Source organism: Struthio camelus, chromosome 3, assembly GCF_040807025.1.
Source record: "Struthio camelus isolate bStrCam1 chromosome 3, bStrCam1.hap1, whole genome shotgun sequence".
NCBI classification, from domain to species: domain Eukaryota; kingdom Metazoa; phylum Chordata; class Aves; order Struthioniformes; family Struthionidae; genus Struthio; species Struthio camelus.
This window is the reverse complement of record NC_090944.1, coordinates 23558374-23580667: the sequence shown is the minus strand read 5'-3', so window position 1 is coordinate 23580667 and position 22294 is coordinate 23558374. Positions and strand designations below refer to the sequence as shown.

The window sequence follows — 22294 nt, the reverse complement described above, 5'->3', positions numbered from 1 at the left end:
TCTATCTGCAAAAGAATATTGCATTATCTAAAATGTTCTGTACAGGATCTGCATTAGACGCTAAAAAAGACTGAAAGCAAAATTATTCCAGGAATTTGAATAGCTTCTTGCAGAGATTTTTAGATTCCTAAAGCTTTCATTTCAAGTGCCAATGCTAGGATTCCCTTTTCAAGAAGGATGCTATGAAATATGAGGCCTAAGAAGAGTCAATGCTTTGAGTGCTTATCTTTTGGATTTGCTCTTACAACTTTTAGGATTCAGTAATTATTTGTCTCCCAGAGCCCCGCCCCTTAATCCAGGAATGATTACAGACACTGTCTCATTCATGGATCACAGTGTGAGAAGCTACTGTACACCCGCATATACATGCAGGGTATTTGGATAGCATAGTCACAGGCCCTTAGATAGGGCCTGTTATCAGACTTAAATAAGGTGAAAGGAAGGAAAAGAATCATTCATGTATGTTAGCAGCAGGTACATGGAGAGAATAAGACTTCTTTTTCTCCAAGTATCAAGTAAGATTTCCTTCCAAACATATACCGTAGTTTTTTAGAAATGCATATCACATCCGTCAGTAAATCTGTATATGGAACGCTTCGTGTAGATTTATATAAACAACGCACAACAAAGTCTAACATATTATTTTAGTCTCAACATAATTTACACAAATTACTATTAGCATGTCAGAAGTGCAACCAAAAAGAGCAGATTTTCTGCTCTGGAAAAACACTGCAGCAGCTAATTAAGTTCCAGTTGTGCCAGAGCGAGCCTATATACCAAGATTACGGAAGCTTACAGTAAACTGTCTACTCAGGATTAACCAATTGCCTGGCAAGCACACTAGCTTCACCACTGAAAATTACAAGAGCTAGAGTAACTCTCGAAATCAGTATAACTTAATTAGGCCTATAAATGAGGCTCTTCACACAACAAAAGATTATTCAAAATGAAGGAATTTGTTTTAAATATTGGAAAAAGACAATTTTAAACAATCTTCTCTCTTCTTGACAAATCACATTATTTAAAAAGTCTCATTCATATTTGAAAATGCTGACAAGTGATTTCCCATACTAAGGTCTGAACTGCTGTGCAGACACACTACAAGTTGTGCAGTCTGCTCCAATTACAGTCAGCAAAAACAGGGCATTTAATAATTACAGATCCTGGGTGGTGTGACCACTAATTAATGCAAAATAGATGCTGAGCCATTGTTATCGAAGGTAAGACAAAAAAAAAGATTAGAGCTTTTTAATTACACGTAGAGTCTTCAAATACCTGAGGGAAGTGCTTACACACACAAATATGCTGAAAATGGACATTTATGGATTCAACAAAAAGTTTAATAACCTTTCAGAAAAAAAGAAATCAAGATTATACAAAAATCACAGAGTAGGTCTTATCACATCTACTTTTTAGGTGAGCTTGTCACTTGTATTTAAGCTCAGCATCACTCAACTTTTTCCACAGTCCAAGTTGAATCTTTTCAGCAAGTTACTTGACTTCTAGAGCATATGCAATACTTTTAAGGTTTTCCAGTATCACAAGTGAACAATACTACAAATATTCAAGTAATAGTAATAACAAGTAAGTGGTTTAAATCTTCAAAAGTCCTCTTCTTCCACTGAAGGTGCACTATTAAAACAATTCAAGGTATTTAAGAAAATTGTTCAAGTATAACTGCCATATTACAACTTCTCTCATTTCACTGTGACAAATGTGTATCTTGAAGTTAAAAACTAAATTCTTTTCTTCAGCTAGAAAACCTGCACAAAGGAGGGAGAAAGGAACAAAATCACTAGAGATTTAAAATGAGCAATTCTTAATGTTCCAATTAAATAATCTAAATTATGTTCTGCTTTTAGAAACTGTCTTCCTTAATATTTGTAAGACGGTTATCCTGTAAAAGTACACTTACTCCCCAGGTCAAAATGCTGTATCGTCATGCAACAAAATCTCACCCCAAAAGATAACATTTAGGATTCCTTATTTCGTGCTGGCAATTGCTCTACACGTTTTACAGTAAATAACGTTATCCCAAGTTGTTGAACCAATCTAGGAGAATCAATGCTTTCCTCACACGCAGCCTCCTTCCACTCCCCCCGCCCCCCCCCAGCAAAACACCAATGCAAAAATTAAACTGTCAGCCTGCCACATGGAGAGAAGACAGCCTCTGAAGGAAAAATACAATCTTTATGTACAAAACCTTGACTTCCTAATTTTACACCTACCTCTCCAGCTTTATCGGTGGAGCATCTTCCCCATTTTTACTGTGATCAATCTAGCAAACATGGTTTCAGTTTGCTTTATTATTGCAGTAGTTCAGCCTGTAGTTTGTATTTTATAGAGATGCACATGGACAGTGTCCAACACTGAAGTCCTATAATCTAGAGCTTTAAGTTGTTAGAACATAAAATCAAGATTACTTTATAACGTAAGTTTTAGTCTGGTGTATTTCCAATAATACTTCACAGAACTAACAAACTTAGTAGGTAAATGGATTAACTCTGAAGCTTTATCTAGGTATATTTAAGCTCTTCCCTGTCAACTGTCCCACCTTATTCGCATTTATTAGTAGAATATAAAACAACTGATTTCACAGTGTCTGCCTAAAATGGCTACAGAGATGCTAGTTAAATTTTGGAGGGGGGTTATTAGCTTTAATGTGATCATCTGTCAGTAGATCTTAATAGAAAGAGAAGGATGGGTGGTTGCCGATACTGTACAATCTGGAACACCAAGAGCTGGTGTTCTGAGGTTTTTTCTCCCCTCTTCTCCTTTTTTTAAAATCATACCTGGGAAACTATGAAGAAACACTTTCTAATGCTAGAGTGATATAAGTCTATGTATGTAAATTGTATAGCAACACTTAATTCACTTAGAACATCCAGTCTCAAAATTCTAAAGCTTCATTTTATAGATACCTAAGATAGATGAACACAGAAGAGTTTGATGTAGTTATAAAGTATGTGACTTTTTTTGCAAGGTGAAGCCAAAAAGAGTGTGAAACTAGTCCAGGATTTACATATAGTATAGCCTGAAACAATGGAATGACCAGTTTGAGTATTTACTGATGTTTAAGCTTTTTCTGACAATTGCTACAGTATTGTGGCATCACAAGAATCAGATCTAGAAGCTAGCTGCTGGTTTATCACATTTTAAAATTTTCTTATCAGTTTTACTGTTTGTAGTTATCCAGTGAATTACAACAGTTCAAAGACAAACCCCAACAAGTAGTTAGACTGACCATTTTTATAAGCTTATTTTATTTCTTTGCTGTACAAAGGCAGAAATGCAAGTTATCTCAATAAATCTACATCAACAACTACCTAGACTTGATACAGATATATACAAAAAAGCCCACTTATTTAACTTCAGTGTTGATTCCGTAGTTCATGTAGAGCCGGATGCAAACAATGCAAACAGCATCTACACAATGTAAGGCAAAACTTTCATGATATTTACATCTTGTTCCTTACAACAAAGGCTTCTGATATACCAGCTCCTTGTTACATTTGTATTTGACAATTGGGTTTAATAGCAGTGCAGCTCCAGAACTAAAAAGTGCATTTCTTTATTATATACATTCTTATAAGAATTGTGGATTGTTCAGAAATAGTTTTAGGATCTTCAGTTTTAGAAGTAATTCCTTGCCTATTTTTTCCATCAATTCAAAGGTATTTCATAAGCTAAAAGGGTGATTTTCCCAAAGCACTGTAGATCACATGCAAGTATGAAAACAAAACTCCTAAAAGCAACTCTAGGAACTGTCTTCTTTTAACCTGGAAGATAAGCAGTCCTGTGAAAGCACTCAACCAACCCACTGCTGTTTTAAATTTAAAACATTATGCAACATTTCAGGTCGGTAAGTTTGCAGTTCCAAGCAGTTCTGAAAAACCTCTGTAACACAGATATTCACATTCTCATTACATTTTGATTCATAATTCATCCCTCACATCTCAGCTTGCTTTTGGAGATCTCACTCTGAAAGAGAAGCGAAAAAGGAATAAATTTACTGCTTTTCAGGAAATACTGTTCCGAGTAAGCATTGCATTGACACATGCACTGTACCTGCTTCTAATATAAAATATTTAGAATCATTTCGTAAAGCGTATTCCCTTTGATGATATGAACATGAAAAGAAAGCACACGGGGAAAGTCTGATTACATTACTCATTCTGTTAATATACTGTTAAATACATCATTCAAAGAGTTCAGTTTTGTAAAGCAGGATACTGCTTATCATCCATGATATACTTATCTTCTAAGATGGATAAACTTTGAGATTCAGTAGCAGTATCTTAAAAATTAGGAGCTCTGCAGAAGATGGGGCCAAGTTAAACTCAAGAAGCTATTTTCAATCACTTTGCTCTAGCTATGCAACAAGGCTGAAGCAAATCCAGTCATTACAAATTACATTATTAGTATTTTACATCCCCCAAATCCATCTTTAAAGAAAAAAATATTTGTTATTCTTATACAGCATATTTAAGAATCTGTCAAGCTAACAAAACATAGGTAATCTACATTTCTAAGCTGGTTGTAGCACATTTTGAATTCTCTGTCGTTACATATTCTCATTCTGAACTGTGTTCCATAAACGTTTTGCAAAAGGTCACCCTAAGAATACTAAAAATCATTCCTCTTATGATTTACTTTGTTTAGCAGAGGAAAAAATAATTTATGACGTTTATGAAGCAAATGAATCAAAACAGAACAGCACCAGAAAACTCAGCAATGTAGGAGTTTTTTTTAAAAAACAACAAAAAAAAAAAACAAAAAAGAACCACAAAATCAAAAAGCCAACTCTTCCCCTCAACTATAAAGTCGTATTACTAAAAATAAATCACCTTTTGTGTTCTGAGCTACTGTAATTCCTGCTATGTTTATTTTTAAAACACAATATCCTGCAACACTGGGGCTCTAGCAGACAAAATTCCAGCCAATCATGTTTCAGGAGCTTAAAACACTGTCTCCCCCTCTTCAGGCAGGACAGTTAATGAGTGAAAGCAGCACACCCTCTTACATGAAACAGCATCTTAGCTCTCATGACAGCTAGTATCTAACTGCTGGACTCTGCACTGAAGCAGCTGAGAACCTGCACACTGTTCCATCAGCAGAGTGCAACAGAACAGTCAGCTCTAACAGGAAACTAGTAACCAGCAGGGGAAGGAAAGGGGTCAGGGAACAAGAGTGGCTTGCTATGGATACATGTGCCTAACCCCTTGGTCTGCTGCTCTTGTGAGATAATGTAGCACCACAGACTTCCATTTCAGGCATTTCCTATACTCCCACACAGCTTAAACCACCTAAACCATGCCTAAAAAATTATACTTGCACCGTTTTCAACTTTATCACAATGTCTTGATACATACTTTTAAATATCACAAGCATTTTAAAAAATTACACAGGGATAAATACGTAAATGGCGGACGTTACCTTCATCAGGAGGTACTGTCGGCTTTGCTTCAGAAGACACAGTATCCATATCTTCAAAAGTTTTGGCACCTGGCTTATCTTGTTCCACCTCACACAGATACACGTCAATGGGTCCTTTTGTGCTTTTTATATGTACTTCTATGCTATCCTATAAAACAATGACTTGCATATAAACAAAAGAATAAATCTTACAAATAAGCTATCTAGTTTTGATACGTCCACACCTCCATGGAAAATCTATTTTGACATAATCCACCAAAGTGCCAAAACTTTTTGATTTTGGCTACAGTATTATGTGTGTCCTAATTCAATATTTCAGTGACAACAAATTTACATTCATTAAGCAATAAGAAAATATTTATTTGCTGCTACATCATTAACAAATTATGCTTATTTTATTATCTTGTTTGGTTAGATTTATAGTTGCATATACAATTTAGTATACAAACGTTAACAACATGTTGGAAGTTTCATTATCCACATAATTATCAAACATACTCTGATACTGGAAATAATGGAGCAGCTATAATAAGTGTTATTTATCTCTAGCAAAACCAAAGTAATAACTAAAGCTCAGACATGTTTATTGTTTAATAACATAGGTAAACAAAAATCCCCATAGTCTAAAAAGTTGCTTAGACTCTTCTACCTATTGCATTTTTTAGTGCAACACTAGAAAAATGGAAGTACCACTATTTGCTATACATGACAAATAAAGTGGAAGTCAATTACTGATTGCTAGAAGCCAATTATTGATTGCTAGAAGTCAATTACTGACTGCTGTTGCAAGGTCAGATTCCAGTGTTTTTGTTCCTTTAAGAGAGAAACGTATAAAACTTACTTCTTTAGGAGCTGGTACTTCCAATTTCGTTTCTTCCGGAGCTTTGATCGCAATAACAATCTGTTCTTGAAATGCCTGAATGCTATGGATATCTTGGTATGTCACATAAGCTAGTGTATACATTGGTCAAGGATTCTGTAAATTTGTTAATGGGCAGAAGCAAAGAGTATGATGTTAACTTATGTTGAAGCAAAAGACCTACTTAAGAAAAGCAGTAAATAGTTCGGTTGAGGTTGCTTTAACATTAGACTTTGTAATGTTAGGCAGTAGCTGACAGGAGAACAGCCCTTCTCTTTATTTAAGAAGGGGGAAACAAAATTTAAAAAGATTGAGATATTCAATATTGAAAAAAAACCCACTCAACAATGTTTATATCAAATTAAAATTTAAAAAAGGAAATCCCCTTTCTCTTATCAAGGACCCCCTTTAAGATAAAACTACACTGGAATCTTTCACAACAGACAGAACAACCACCATACCATTCAATGTTGTTGTTGACAGGTCACTGGGACTCTGTTTTAGGTCCTCTCTCTCATCTAACTAATCAACTCAATCTCACTGGTAGGCAAAGTCTCTCCCCGAGATATTATTCTATAATGGAGAGAACAAGAACATGGTCAAGGTACTGACTGAGACTATTGCTTCATCTCCATTTTAACTCTTTCCTCTTCATTACTGTTCCAAACGACTCCTTATCTCAATATAATCCTCTTCCTTACCCTCTCTGCCACTGATACACTCTTCTTTCCTTTACATTGCAAAGTGCCAAAGGAAAAGAAGAATAAAATAGTCCAACTCCAGTTCTTTTTACTTCACCTCTTCTCAAACTTCTGCAGTGGAAAAGTCATTCAAGTAGCACTTCCCTGGGAAGGTACTTGACTGCATATGATTCTGCAAAAGAGGGCACATGTCTAATACACACTAATATAAGGAACCCAGAAAGTTCCCTATCATAAAATACATAGTCAAGTATTACTGCCTAACTGTGGTGTCTGCCTACACCTATTACCAGATACCTGAGCACTAGTGATCAAAATCATGTGATAGATAAAGTGATGTAAGAGTTAAAAGGATATTTTGCATTTTCTTTGTCATCTGTTAGTTCAAATAACTGATGAGCACAATCCTTGATTAATTCATCCAGGGCTTCTTCCATGGCTGACAAGTCAGAAAGTTCATCTCTAAGCTTTTGCTGCTCTGGTGCCTTTCCAACAACTTGATCAAGATCAGAACCTCTAAAAGAATATGAAAGTTGTCTAGTAGGTTTATATAAGTAAGAGCTTGTTTATTGAATACAGAAAACGTACTAATAAGAACCAATAAGGAATTCTGGCATCCTTTGCTCTGCTGAAATACATTTCATTGTTGCTTTTTTTCTCCTACTTGATAATTATTAATATAGTATGTAATTCAGACAGTCTAAGGATGCAATAGAATTTAAGACAGCTTCATTTATCCAAAGTAATTAAATATGCTTAAAAATACTCTGAGCTCCAAGCTAAAAACATTACTTAGTACTGTTGGTTTTTATTGTTTCCAAAACTAGAAGTTTCAAAGCCAACTCACACCCACTGGATAAGGTTCTTAGATCTTTTCTGAATTAAGTGGATTCCATCCAACACATTGGTGATGTCATACACTCTTCGTTTCCGTACTCCAAGAGTTCTTGCTACCTCGTTTAAATCAAGGACGCCATGTGGAGCTGTTTTGACAAGATCCATGAACTTTCGGGTCAAATAAACCAGGGAGGCATCGAATCGAGGCTTTGTGACTTTCAGAGTCTCTGTAAAGGTTTGACGCAATATTTAGTATAAACTACTACAACAATATTAAGTAGTTTTTAAACAAACAACAGCACTGAAGATAAAAATCTTGAAACACTACAATCATTTAAAACACTGACATTGAGATGGCATCATATAAAGTCTGTTAACCAAATGCACCTTTATTGGTCTGCAGTAATTGTATCTAAAAAGCAATCATGCATCTTCACGCTTTCAAAGTTCATGCTAACATGGATATTAATAGTTATGTTACCATACGTTCACTGCGCTATGTAGACTCAAACTACTAAGTGAATACTAGTAAAAACATAGGTCAACTGTAAGTTAGTACATTAGATAGTGCCTGGGCCCTGCCCAAGAACTGAAACTCTAATATTTGCTCTGTTAGACTGTTAAAACAGTTCTTCATATCCCTTTGGCCCAGGTCAACCAGCAGTCTCCCAAATAATTTCACAATTCAAGAGTTAGCCTGGTTTTAGGGACTATTTCTATCTGAATGTGACCAATCTGTTCTGGAGTATAAGAACTTAATATATGGACAAACATAGGTTGTACTATTTGGCCTCAGACCTAAAGAGCTGTTGATGTCATTACTGAGTTTACTAATAGAGATGAAGATCTACAGATACCATAACACCACATGTTTAAGAGAGACCCCTGTGCTGCATCTTCCCAGTATCAGCATATTCTCAGAAACAGCAGAAGAGCTACTGATGAACAGCTTGGTTAGTTTTAGATTGTTACATACTTATATATGCCTGAGTACTCCTTTGTTTTAAAGCACCAAAAAGACTTGATGTCTATGCACTAGTCAAGGGGTTCTGACGCAAGAGTCAATGAAAGACCGTCAAACGCCGCTGTTACTTGTGTCTTCTTCTGCAAAGAAACCACATATTTCTTATCTGATCAAAACGCATCACTGAACATTCCTGTTTAATGCCTCAAGGGAGTGTGCGCATCTGTGCGTGCACGCATGTAAGGAAATTCCCCTGGGAAGCACATTCTACTTTATAATCTTCAACATTTTTCCCAGGATGAATGCAATGTGCACTTTTACTCATGGTATATCATATCCATTCCACTGCTGCAAGCTTGTGGACACTTTAATATGAGGTGACAGATTCAACAACTTGCTAATCAGTTCTGGACTCTATTACTGTAAGAAAACGTACAACTAGTGAGGAAAAAAAAAAAGGACACAAAAATTCACTAAAGCTTGTATTTACATTTGTTAATGCCAGTTGAAATGCAAACTTTTCCAGCATTATGTTCCAGTTTTCTCTAACTCATTTTTTCCATAACCTCACTTTCATTATAGGAGTGGGGAGGTATAATTGCAGCAGATGGAACGAAAAGAGGAAAACAAAGAATGTGTTGCATTGTGTTTGCTATTTCACCGAGTGTGCAGCATTCCTTCTGTTCTGTCTTTACTAGACACACAACACTTGTTTACAACACCTACTCGACATTGTAAAAAAGAGTAATATACTTCACGGATAATCTTTACATATGGAATGCAGAAACTTACTTCTTACAAACTGTACCTCATCTTCCACATTCAGGTTGATCACTGGTGGCTGCAGAATTAAAAGGATAACTGACGTTACGAGATTTCATCTACATAGGAAGCTTCTCCACGTGAAACCCCACCTCAGCTGTAGATGCTACAGGGATCACAGCACTGACAACTCAGCAGGTATTACTGTGAGGGAATCTCACTGGATAGAAGAGGTACTTGCTTATTAATTCCTGTCAGAATTTTCAAGCTTTAATCTCAACACATTTTCCTCTGTATTGGAAAGCAGGAAATGCCACCAAAACTCCCCAACGCTTAGGCAATGGTTCCAATACAAAGCAGTAGCTTTATACACTCTATAAACACCAGTTTCAGACACTCCCTGTAACAGTTCACATACAAAAGATACCCAGATATTACACAGCATCACAGTTATTTTGTACTAGACTTCCAGACGAGCAGTCTGCTCTGGTCTTGAAACTGACATGATGATCCCAACTACTTTCTTCCTTTCTCCCTCTCCAGTTCAAACAAAATGAATAGTTTCAAATTCATAGACTCATTCCAGCTGGAAGAGTCCTCAGGAGGTCTCTTGTCCAACCTCCTGCTCAAAGCAGGAACAGCTATGATATCAGACCAGCTTACTCGGGGCTTTATTCAGCTGGATCTTGAAAGCCCCCAAGGATAGAGGCTGCACCTCTCCGGGCAACTTCTTCCACTGCTTGTGTCTCTTCATAGTGAAACATTTCTCCTTATATCAAGTTGGAAAAAAGGCATGAAATGAAAGAAGAGAGGCGAGAGAGGTTCCTTCATCCTTCCATCATGGACTACTGTTAACTGCCTGGCTCCATCTTCTCAATAACCTCCTAGTAAGTACTGGAACACTGCTATGGCTTAAAAAGCCCAGCTCCTTCAGCTTCCCTCATAGCTCATGTACACTAATCTCCAGACCGCTTTTGGTGGATCTCTGCTGGTAGCACTCAAGTTTATCAACATCCTTTCTGTACTAGAGTTCTTAAAGTGTGACAGAGTAATCCAAGAGTACTTTAACAAGCGCCAGATAAAGAAGACACAACCTCACAACCTCACAACCTCAACCATTCTGTGATTCTGTGAAAAATAATCACTTCTTCTGATTTGTTAGCTATGCTCCTGCTGCTACAGTCCCACAGGGCTTCATCACTACCAGGCATACTGCTGGCTCACATTTAGCTTACTGTCCACGAGGATGCCTAGGTCCTTTCAGGAGAGCTGTTCCCCAGCCACTCAATTCCCAGTGTGTACCACTGGGGGCTATAGGGTCAGGTGGCCGGATTTCTAGTCTGAATTGAATTGTCAACTTCCTTATGAAATTCCATAAGGCTCCTGTTGAACCATTCCTCCAGTTTGTGCCTAGGGGTCTATGGCACTTTCCCCTTCTCATTTGGTGTCATCCATAAACTTGGCAAGAGCACATCCCACGCCCTCCTACAGATCACCCATAAAGATACAGGATAGATGCAGCTGACCATCTGTAACTTTCCAGCTTGAAGACAAGGATGCTGTGGGATACTATTTCAAAAGTGCTGCTAAAGTCAATGCAGATGATATCCAATACTTTGCATCTACAGAGCTAGTCATTTCATCAAAAAAGATAATCAGTTTGGTCATGCAAGAATAGTCATGCTGGCTAATCCCAGTCACCACCTTCTCCTTCACGTTCCTAAGAAATGCCTTCCAAGAGAACTCGCTCCATGGTTTTTGAGAGACTGAAGTGTGGCTGACCAACCTGCACCTGATCTCCACAACCTCTTGAAAATGACAGAGATCAGCCTCACAATGATATCAGTCAGCTCTCTCAGATCCCTCTGGAAGCATCCCGTCAGGTCCTGTTGAGACTTGTAGGGGCTGAGATTTCTCAAGAAATCCCAGACTTGATACTTTGCCACTACTGGTAGTTCCTCTTCTCCTTGAGCCCTATCCTTAGATACAAGAGCCTACAGAACCTCGCTTCTGAAGACCCAAACAAGAAGGCCGAGTACTTCAACCTCATCTGTGTCTGCTGTCCCTAAATCACTTGCCCCATTCAACAGCAGATCCACGTTTTCCTGTTTATTCTTTTACTGCTAAGGTAAAAGTTCTTTGTCACCCTTGACATCCGTTGGCAGTTTCAACACTAACCGAGCTACAGCTTTCCTTACATCATGCCTACATGTCCAGACAATTCTCCTCTGTAGCTTGACTTCACTTCCACCACCTGCAGATCCCCCTACCCCAAGCTCAGGCATAGCCATGCCTCCACACATCTTGTTTTCCTGTGTATCTGGATGGTACATTCCTGGATACATTCCCATGCTTGAGTGAAGGTGTGCTTACCAGAACTCCCAGGTCTTGAGCTCCTCTACCCTACAAAGTCACCTTCCAAAAAAAAATCTCAGTTACCAGTTCCCTGAATAAGCTGGAGTCTGCTTTCCTGAAGTCCAGCATCCGCGCTCAGCTACTTGTCGTCCTCACTACACTTAGCATCTTGAACGCCACTATTCAGTGGCCCCTGCAGTCAAGGCTGCTAATGGTTACCACACTCTTGACTTCCTTGTTGATGAGAGGCAGATTCAAGACAGCACCTCTGGTTGGCTGATCCATCACGCGGCATTATGTTGTGCCCTACACCCTTTGTCTCTAAAAATCACCATCTCTAGTAGTAAGAAATTTTCAACTACTGATGGAAAAAATTCAGGGAAACCTTTTCATAGCAGGAAGGCAATGCTACCAAATAACATTTAGCCCAATAGCTGAAGTTAATAAAACCAAGCATTTCTTAAAGAAAGTGACACAGAATTAAAAGTAAACCTATTTTTAATTAGCTACCTCGTAACATTACTAAAAGTAATGCCAGATACCACAGAAAAGTAGATTACCTGAACTTCACAGACGTTCATATAAGAGTAAAATAAAGCACCACCCTGCAACTGATTTTTCAAACACATCTACAACCTAGTTAACTCGACTAACAGGTTATAGTTAGCGCAGCTAGGAAAGACATTGCTTTGCACTCACTAACGTTATGACAGCCTCCTCTCCCAGGCAGCCTGCTAAAAAGCCATGAGGGAGGGAAGCATCACTATGCTTCTGTGTACTTCTCAGGCCAGGCACACCACATCTTCCCCGCTCAGGGATATCTTGCCAGACAGGTGAGAGGAAAGACTTTCCCGGATCGCCTTAAATCGCTCAGTGGCGGGAGCACAGCGTTGCAGGGCCGTCCCGCCCTAGCCCCATCCGCCGGCAGTACCTCCCTTCCCCGCCCGCCCGCCGTGTCCCTCACTCACACGCAGCGTGTCCGGCTGCAGCGGCCTCAGACGCTCCCACTTGGCGGGGGTGGCCATGTTCGTCCGGCCCCTCCTCCTTCCTCAGGCCGGCCGCGGCCTAGCGCTGAGGCAGGCCTCTCCCGCCCGGCGGGCAGGCGGCGGTGGGAGGGCGCTCAGGGGCCTCGGCGAGGCGGCTGCGAGTCCATGTCGGAAGAAGGCGCCGCCATCCCCACCCCGCCTCAGGGAGGAGGGGACAGAGGGGTGGTAGAGGGACCTCCCGGCCTCGCCGCAGCCCGTTACGGCCGCACCTCCCCTCCCCCACCGCCGCCAGCGGACCGTTGGGCGGGAGAGAGGGCCCCGGCGGCCGCGCGCGCGCGCGCGCTCGGCTGCCCCCCCCTCCCCACCCCACCTCGGCCCGCGCGCGCCGCCTCAGCCCGCTCAGCGGAGACGGGCGCGAGCGCGGCGCGCGACAGGTGACGACGACAAACCTCCCTCCCCCCCACCGCCAAAAGGGCGGCGAGCGACGACTTCCCTTACCCACGAGCCTCTGCGGCGAGGTCCCGCAGCGGCCCCGCCCACGCCGCCTTTCCCGCCCGCCGGGGCCTCAACGGCCGTTGGTCGCGGTGGGGGGAGGGTGGCCGCCGCCGGCGCCTTTCTCTCTCAGCTCGGCGGCGATTGCCTGGCTCACGCCTGCGGGAGCGCCGGGGAGATGTCTCCTCTGAGCGCCGAGGGGAAGGAGGCTTCTTCGAGTATCGCCCAGATTGGTGCTCCCTGCGCTGTTGCCCCCTTTCCCCACCCCGAAGCAGTATTAAAAAAAAGATTTGCTCTCCCGCCTCCCCCCGTGTCTTTCCAGTGGGCTGTGGGTGGCAAGGAGAACTCCCTTCACCACCCCAGTGGTCTAAAGTGGATTAAAACAGGAGTTTTCACTACCTCAGTTATTTGAAAGCAGGATCCTTGCGTTCCCTCCATGTGCAATGTAAGCCAGGAGAAAGTGCCCTGCCCAGGCACCTTTGAAGACAAGTGGAAATAATTACTATTGCTTCTTGCCAAATAATGCATTCCTGTCCTGACCGGCCAGGAGCAGGCGGCCATAGGAGATCAGGATCCCATGACCCTACTGAGAATCACTAATTACAAGTCGTTAGTGGGGGAAGAGCTGAGTACGTTCCTCAAGGGCCAGAGAGGAGCCAACAAATGCAGCTGCCTCAACTAAGCCTGCACGTTTCCCTCTCAACAGGAGTTCTCAAATCTTTTCCCAAATACCCAATTCACTGGCAGTTTCCGTGCTTCCTTCCATACTTCTGATATCCTTTGTCAGGCACTGACTGTTTCCTTGCTCATTTGTCTGCATCGCTTAGTAGCTAGCTCCTGTTTGTCAGATGAAAACATTTCTGTAAAACATGTAACTCTTTTTGTCCGTTAAACCGTGTGTTGATTGATTGCTGTTTATGCCAGTTAACGGCCTCTACCATATGGTACAATAGATGCTCTGTCATAGAGTTCTTTTACGTGAAAACATTCTGAATTATTTTGCTTCCCTGCTCTACAACTTTTGGTGAAAATTAAAGTCCCCCCCACCTTCCACACCCTCAAAGCAGGTGCTCTGTAGAAATGTGAATTTCACTGGACGTTTTGTGAAACTGCTAGTCTACTATGAGGAAGTCTAAGGCATGAAGGACTTGATTCATTTTCCAATGCATCTGATGGGATAGGTCAACTAACATTCTATTATCTTGACAAAATATTGAATCCATTTCCATTTACTAGCTGTTTCTTATCCTTGCAGGTTAGATATTCCTTTGGAGTAGCATTTGGCGCCACTGATGATACATCAGATCTCTTGATACAGGATGGGATTTTCTGTGTAGCAACTGATTTCTAGTCGATGATTTGCGTAACAATAATTGTCCCTGTAGAGACATACAGAACTGAGGTATGTTGTTCTCATGTTCTAATCAGTTTATAACAAAAAAAAAAAACAGGAAAAAAAAGTATGTTTTAACTCCTCAAAACTATGATTTTTGTGTATCAGGAGACATGAAGACTTGAGTTGTAGATCTGAAGATGCGGATGGTGCTTGTTTGTATTCTCAGGAGAGCTGGGACTAATGCAAATGCAAAAGGTTCTCCATGGAAGCAACAACACATCACGGTGAGATAAAACACTTGCATGACATTCCTGATTCATATTCATTTTTTATGAACATGATAATTCTTGCTGACTACTTCAAGGTGATAAATCTATATTCCCACAAGGAATCAAAATGTCTCCCTCTTTGTATTCTTGACTGGAAGACATATGTTACATTTATTGTCACAGGTCGTATAAACCCACTGTGATAAAGCAATTTTTTCCATCTGGAACAGCAAAATGGTTTGGAATAGATGTCTTGAACCACTTTATTTTGGGGTTACGTAATGGATGTGCCATGTAGCATAAAAATCTTTACGTATAATTTTGATGATTATTGGATAGACAGACTCTGGGAGGAAGACTAAGTACTATAATTTGAGGATTAGGACACATGCATTTCCATTTTAACCCATGTGAAAAACATTGTGTCAACATTTACATCTTTTAGAAAAGAACACTGTACTGTTTTTCTAGCTGCTCATAAGATAAAATTCTGTTGTTCCTGTGCCTCTATCAATGGGCTTGTGGAAATAAGTAACTGAGCAAAGAAAAGTCCTACACTGATTCAGATTCAGGAAAATTTTTTGACATTCACGTGAAAAGTGTAAATTCTGATTCTTATTTTAAATGAAAATTAGGTTTTGAAGAAACTGAACTGTCAGGAATTTCAGCTATGGCATTTTGTTGATCAAAGGGTTTAATTCTAGTGCATTACTATTTATTTTTAATAAAACTGATAATGAAATCTCTTCCACATTAATTCTTTGGTTAATGCACTAGCATATGAAAATGTAAATTATACTCCACTTACTGTTATCTTATTGCATACGAAAATAGCTCTTTAGCTTTTTGTGATATTTCCAGGCATTAACCGTACTGGACACGATTCTTAAAGTGAAAGATTTGCTTGGTTGTCAGTTTGAAGTTGTTTACCACTTTGAATTGATTTTTGATCTGCCACCAGGGGGCGGTAATTCCATTTCCTAAGTCTGATTTGTTAAAATTAGTATATATTAGAACAGTGGTTCCACTAAATTTGTAAAGTGCTATATATAAAAGTTAAAATATGATTTGCTTAAAAAAATTCACTACTGTAATTTAATTCCATTGAGGTTAATAAAATGAATGTTCTATTTTATATGTGCTTCTCCTGCAAGTGTTGTACTTCCATTTTGAGCAGCTGAAATTAGATTGTTTTATATAAAATTTTTAATGGTGAAGCTTGTGCTGCATGGTTTAGGTTTCATACAAAATGGAATTTTTTGTATATTTTATATTCCCACTCTAATGATTTAAAATTTGTTTTGAATGTCATTGCTTTCCCATTAGTCTTTTATTGTTTATTACACTAGTTTCATGTTAGTATTTATTAGCCTGTATGCATAATCCTAAATATCACCTGACAGATATGTTTATATCCTCATTTAGTATGTATTTATTTTATTTATATGTATAGAATTTGTACAATACTACAATTAAAACCAAGGCCTTATTCTGTAAGAAACTATACACACTTAAGAGAGATCCTGTATTAAATACAGTCTTCTATTTAGTGATAATAAACTTGTAAGTGAATCTTCCAGGAGGTTCGTATGTACTGTTGCAAAGATGAGCAGGGAAATATTTTCCTGCAAAGACGCAAAACTGAAAAATCATGGAAAACAGAAATGGCTGTAAGTATTTGTTTAAAATGTATATTTTGGTATATTATTATGCCTGTTTATGTAAGCTTCTTAGCCTTCCTGAAATCCTATTAAAGGTCTTCACCACTGCATAATGATTAGGCATAAAGATGTGAAACATTATTTGCTTATCTTAATCTGGGTAGAAAAATTGCTTCTGCATAGATGGTGAATACTCACCCATTAATTTAAGAAATCAAGTCAATTTCTTTCATTTGTCAGATGAGTATGGGGAAAATTGCATCAAATCTTTTACAGAGCAGCGCTAAGCAGCATTCTTTTTTTTTTTTTGTGATGTCCTGCATTGTACACCTGAAATAAAATTAAAAGGCATAGATATCTGTGACATGGTATGTCATAGACATAGATATAGGTATCTGTGGCAAGATAAACCTTTTTAGGACATGCTATTAACCTAAGCCGTCTACTTTTTGTACCTGTAACCCAGATAAGAAATTAAATAGATGGAAAAAGTACCCTGAGGAGGTCATTAGGGTTAAGGAAAGAGCAAGTGCTTGCCGCATATGAACACTGTTGTATGTTATTAAAAAGGTTCAGTGAATGTTGTGTGTTTAGTAGGGTTTTGAAACTTGGCTGCAAGCCATCTCCCATCTGGAAGAACCTGAGAGTTTCTAGGCAGAGGTCTTAACCAGAACTTGCTGGAGGTATCCTGGGCTGCATTAGGCAAAGTGTTGCCAGCAGGTCGAGGGAGGTGATCCTGCCCCTCTGCTCAGCCCTGGTGAGGCCTCGTCTGGAGTACTGTGTCCAGTTCTGGGCCCCCCAGTACAAGAGAGACATGGCACTACTCGAGAGAGTCCAGCGGAGGGCTGCAAAGATGACTAGGGGACTGGAGCATCTCTCCTCTGAAGAAAGGCTGCGAGAGCTGGGCCTGTTCAGCCTGGGGAAGAGAAGACCGAGAGGACATCTCATCAATGTGTATGAGTATCTGAAGGGAGGGTGTCGAGAGGATGGGGCCAGACTCTTCTCCGTGGTGCCCAGCAATGGGACAAGAGGCAATGGGCAGAAACTGAAGCACAGGAAGTTCCATCTGAACGTGAGGAAAAAGTTCTTTCCTGTGCGGGTGAGTGAGCACTGGCCAGGTTGCCCAGAGAGTTGCGGAGTCTCCTTCGCTGGAGATATTCAAAACCTGCCTGGATGTGATCCTGGGCAATATGCTCTAGAGGACGCTGCTTGAGCAGGGCGGTTGGACTAGATGATCTCCGGAGGTCCCTTCCAACCTCAAGCATTCTGTGATTCTGTGTGATTCTGTGATTTTCATGCTAAGCAGTTTATAAACAGAAGTCTTCTGTTGCAAGTGGGCTTTATTGTATTTGTTATTGAAGGAGTGCTTCAGAACTCCTGGCCTGCTTCAGGCATTGAGCATGAAAGAAGAATTGATAAACCTAGATGAGAAGAATTGAGGTAGAAGGCTCTCTGATACCAAAGAGGAGTGGAGATTTTCAATTCCTTCATTACAAAAAGCTGAGAGAAATACTGTGGAGAACTTTTGAGTGTTCAAATCTGATTTCCCTCTCTTTAAAGATGCTTCGTTTCCCTTAGCCTCTTTGCTGTTAGAGATCAAATATTGTACGTATGATTATTGTTCATATTTAGTTTGACAGGGTATACTTCTGTGTTAGATATGACCGTGATGGTTATTGTTATGGTAATGTTCAAAATTACTGTCCAGTAGTTACCTCTAAAAATATATCTCCCAGAAAGAAGAGGATTTGCATTTTCTAAAACGAGTAGAGGAATGAAATTATGAGAGTTAATCAAGGCAGCAAAGATCGCCTGCAAGTTACTGAAGTTTACGCAGAAGATATGCGGCACTATCTTGTGACATAAAGGTAATTCTAGAATATAAAAGATGATTAAGTGGCTATTGATAAAACAGCGGAAGTATTTTAAAGAGTATTCCATGCTAATTAATACAGAACACTTGACAACAATTTTAAAAGGATTCACGTAGTTTTGATTTTCAAGAATCCTCCATAGTAAAAATGATACCTCTGATAAAACTTTGGGAATTGCCAATATGGTATTTGCTTTTCTTTTGAATGCAAAACCAGTTTGAGTCCTCTGGACAGGCCTAGTGCAACTTCCAGTGCATAAAACAATGGAAATACCAAAAAGCTTCTGATAGCTGCTTCTTGCTATATAGTTGAGAGGTAAATAATGTATTTTCTGCTTGATTCTCTTCAAGGGAGTGGTTAAACTAAAACTGTTTAGTTTAAACTAAAACTGTAACTAAAACTGTTGCTAAAATCAAACAGTTTGAACTTTGAGTAGAGATTGTTATATGCAATTCATAAGCTTAATATTAACTTGTGGAGACACCTCTGTTTATGAATTAATGAAAAATTGTAATGGATATGTGGTTTCAATCTAGGTATCTAACTAATATGTAATGCAGCAGAATGCTATGATGAGTCATCATTTGATTTTGAAAAATGAGTAATAAGAATTATGTTTATTTTTATTTATTAGCCAGAAGAGTTTCAAAAGTGCATGATGTATTTCATTTTGTCAGCTTTAAATGTATGGAAAAGTTGAAGCATGTCCTCATAAGATGGCTTCTGTGTATCTTATGCTGAAAATATCTTAACAAGTTTTCTAGCTATTTGAAGTTATTTTTTTGCTTTAGGTGAGGGTTGCCCTATTGCAATTTTTATGTTATTTTAAACACAATGAAAACAAGGTTGATGGAGAGATACTTTCATTTAATATTTTTATTGTCAGGGAGCTGTAAAATCTAGTAGCTCAGTGGAAACAAGGCTGCTGCAACTCTAGTCCACAGGTCCAACCACTAGCAAAGCTAAGCATATATTCCTAGTAGACACACAAGCAAACACACATATACAATATACAGATATACAAATACACACTATATACAGCTACAAAAATACAAAGGACAGGCCACACAGAACAATACAGGCAGACACACTCAGTACTCAGACAAACACAGACAATACCTATGGCCTCATCTTGTTCCCCTCTCAGGCTGATTGGAATGAAGGTCAGGTAGTGAGAAATTCATACCTGTATATGGTGCGTATCCCTCCAGTAGCTGGGCTTAGACGCTCAGTGCACCTGGTAGCTGCTGTTTGATCCACTTGCTGGCAACTGGACATACGATCCCCTGAGGCCCAAAGCCCCACTCCAGTGGCTGGTACAGACCTCCCTACTTAGAGGGACACAGGCACAGACACACACACACGCACACACACGCACACACGCGCGCGCGCGCGCACACACACACACACACACACACACACACACACGGTGGATCTCTCCAATAACTGAGCTTAGATGCACAGTCCATACCGTAGGTGGTCCCAAATTCTCCCCAGATGCCTCACACTCAGACACACACCCAGACACACACACACACACACCACAAATAAATGGGTCTCTCAGTTGACCCCAGACCTCATGGTCTCTTTGAGAGTTGGACTGGCCCCTCTGGTCCCTCAGGCAGCCAACTCCTCCAGTGCCTCACTCTCAGAGACACACACACACACCTGGCTCCCAAGTCACCGAACCTATTTGGCAGCTAGTCCAGCTTGGTATTTGCTAGCGATCACACACTGACTTACAAACCCGCACTCATTCCAGTTGCTGGCACCCCAGACACACAGGCCCTCTGGCCCGCAGCCTAACTCCAGTTGCTGGCACTTAGACCTCCATACGCACACATGCGCACACAAAAGAGAGCCTCTCATGCAGGAAAATTCTTAGACATAAGGTTTAATAAGAAGACAGGACAGACTGCACTGAACAGGTGTGGGGCATGGCCAGACAAACATACTGACCAGCGACCTGTTTACATGTGACCAGCCCCTTCTTCTCCCTTATCTATTTCCTCACACATGTTCCTCCCCAAACCACCTTGATCCTGTCCTTTCCCCTCCTGTAGTTCCTCCCCTAAACATCCCATAATTAATCTTCTGCAATCCCCAAATGCTCTTCCCCTGCATGCCATAATGTGTCCCATACCCTACAGGGAGTAGCTGCCCTTATTCTATGGGTGGGTTTCCCCTTTGGTCCCTGGGACTTTATTTCCTTCCTTGGACTACCCTGGGAGGAGCTGGGTTGGGGTATCCATTTATCAGACTGGTTATTGGTGTTTCCCCACCTGCCATTGTGCCTCTATGCTCCTTTATGTCTGTGGAGATGAGCTTTTTTGTTGTATAACCTACCATGTATCTTTATTAGCATCTTAACTTTATTTCATAATATGAAAAAGGGTTTTATAGCACCTGCTTGAAATTAGAGTAATATCTCATGCATGTGCTAAGTCTTATGATACAGCACATTCATTGAAGGCAGAGTTGGATCTGGGTGAATGTATTATAGCCTAACAGAGGTAAATGTTTTAAATTGGCCACTGCCATCCTCTTTGCCTGTTTTTACCTCTACTTGTTAAGCAATGAGAGCATCAGATGACAGACAAGTGGGAGCAGAGTGTTGGGAGACCTGCCCTGTGCTGAGGGTAGTGTAGAGGAGACAGAGATTCTGGGAAAAAAGGTTCCTCTGCTGCTGGCGTCCCATACTGTTGGAGAGTGCTGGAAAAGTAGAAAATACTGGGAAAACCCTGGGAGTGGTTTCCATATCGGAGGCATCTGTGTTCCAACCATCCATGCTGTGCTTAGCCAAGCCCAGTGCTGCCATGTTCTGCCATGTTTTCTCATTCTTGGGTAACACCCCTCACTAATAGGTCCCAACCCTCCAGCAAAGTTAGACCACCTCCATCCCCAGAGCCTCAAAGCTAAGCAAACTTTTTTACTTCTCTATCCTTCCCTTCCTCCTGCTTTGCCACCACAAGCAAAATAGAGTGTTGCTATCACCAGTGGTGAGAACAAAATTAGTTGCTCTCTGTGGAATGGCAAAATCCAGTTTTACCTGCAGTAGAGAAACCTTGAGTGGGTTCTGATTGAGAGGTAAATTCTAACAAATAATAATAAATTATTTGATTGTAAATGTCACATTTTTTTCTAAAGATATACTCTAGCCAAGCCAGAAAAAAATGTAGCGATTTTCTCTACACATTTTTACTGCAGCAAATGAAATTCCAGCAAATGAAATTACTGTTTCTCTCATTTCTCTGAAAAATTTGGCCCATAACCTTTTCTTTCCCCCTTTTTTTTAGGATACATAGTTCCTCCCCACTGCTCATCTAGAATAACACTCATTACATGACATGAAATTTCGTGTCATTTCCGCTAAAAAAAAAATCCTTCTGTTTTCCAGCTGTAATTCTTGATCCAATGAAAATGATGTCCCTCTTTACAAGTTTGCCTTGGCTTTTGTATTCTGACACAGTGTCTTTGGACTTGACCCCAGGACAGCTACAGCTATTTCTATTAGTTTTAGCCATTATCTAGCTGAGGTGAGCCACACATCTTCTTAGATGCACCTGCAGTTACTGGAGTAGCCTCTACTCAGGAGTAATCATACCTGCATGTCACCTAAATAAAATGCAGGCAAGTGCATTAAGTTTTGCGCACCTTTAGTCACGTGCATGAGGATGCCTGTATTTTGGTCATGTGATAAGCATGTCGTATGACTGAAAATGCTTATGATACATTAATTTTCACAGTTTCACTAAAAATATT

At 40.1% G+C, this 22294-nt stretch overlaps 1 protein-coding gene across 3 annotated transcripts; it reads right to left on the bottom strand.

Moving 5' to 3' along the window:
- Window positions 1–1318: 1318 nt before the first annotated feature.
- On the bottom strand, window positions 1319–13266 carry E2F6 (E2F transcription factor 6). 3 transcript variants are annotated; one of them, XR_011140047.1, is made up of 8 exons: window positions 12883–13266; window positions 9590–9638; window positions 7844–8060; window positions 7354–7512; window positions 6278–6392; window positions 5437–5584; window positions 2229–3981; window positions 1319–1763 (listed from the first exon to the last, which is right to left on the bottom strand). XR_011140047.1 is itself a non-coding variant. In XM_009671388.2 (7 exons), the coding sequence occupies exons 1-7, from the start codon at window positions 12937–12939 to the stop codon at window positions 3977–3979; spliced, it is 750 nt and encodes a 249-aa protein (XP_009669683.2). In that variant the 5' UTR covers window positions 12940–13266; the 3' UTR covers window positions 1319–3976. The 3 variants fall into 3 exon arrangements, 2 of the variants coding, with proteins under 2 accessions (XP_009669683.2, XP_068793272.1); XM_009671388.2 differs by having other exon boundaries at window positions 1319–3981; XM_068937171.1 differs by having other exon boundaries at window positions 1319–3981; window positions 7850–8060; window positions 12883–13258.
- Between the last annotated feature and the right edge of the window lie 9028 nt (window positions 13267–22294).

Bases quoted from the DNA above. Each gene is read 5' to 3' on its own strand.
- E2F6 (XM_009671388.2), bottom strand. From the start codon at position 12,939: ATGGCCACCCCCGCCAAGTGGGAGCGTCTGAGGCCGCTGCAGCCGGAC. The intron at 7,513-7,843 runs GTGAGTTGGCTT...ATATTCTTTTAG, and splicing joins AAGAACCTTATCCAGTGGGT to AGGTTCTGATCTTGATCAAG. The intron at 6,393-7,353 runs ATATCCTTTTAA...ACCAATGTATAC, and splicing joins GATGACAAAGAAAATGCAAA to ACTAGCTTATGTGACATACC.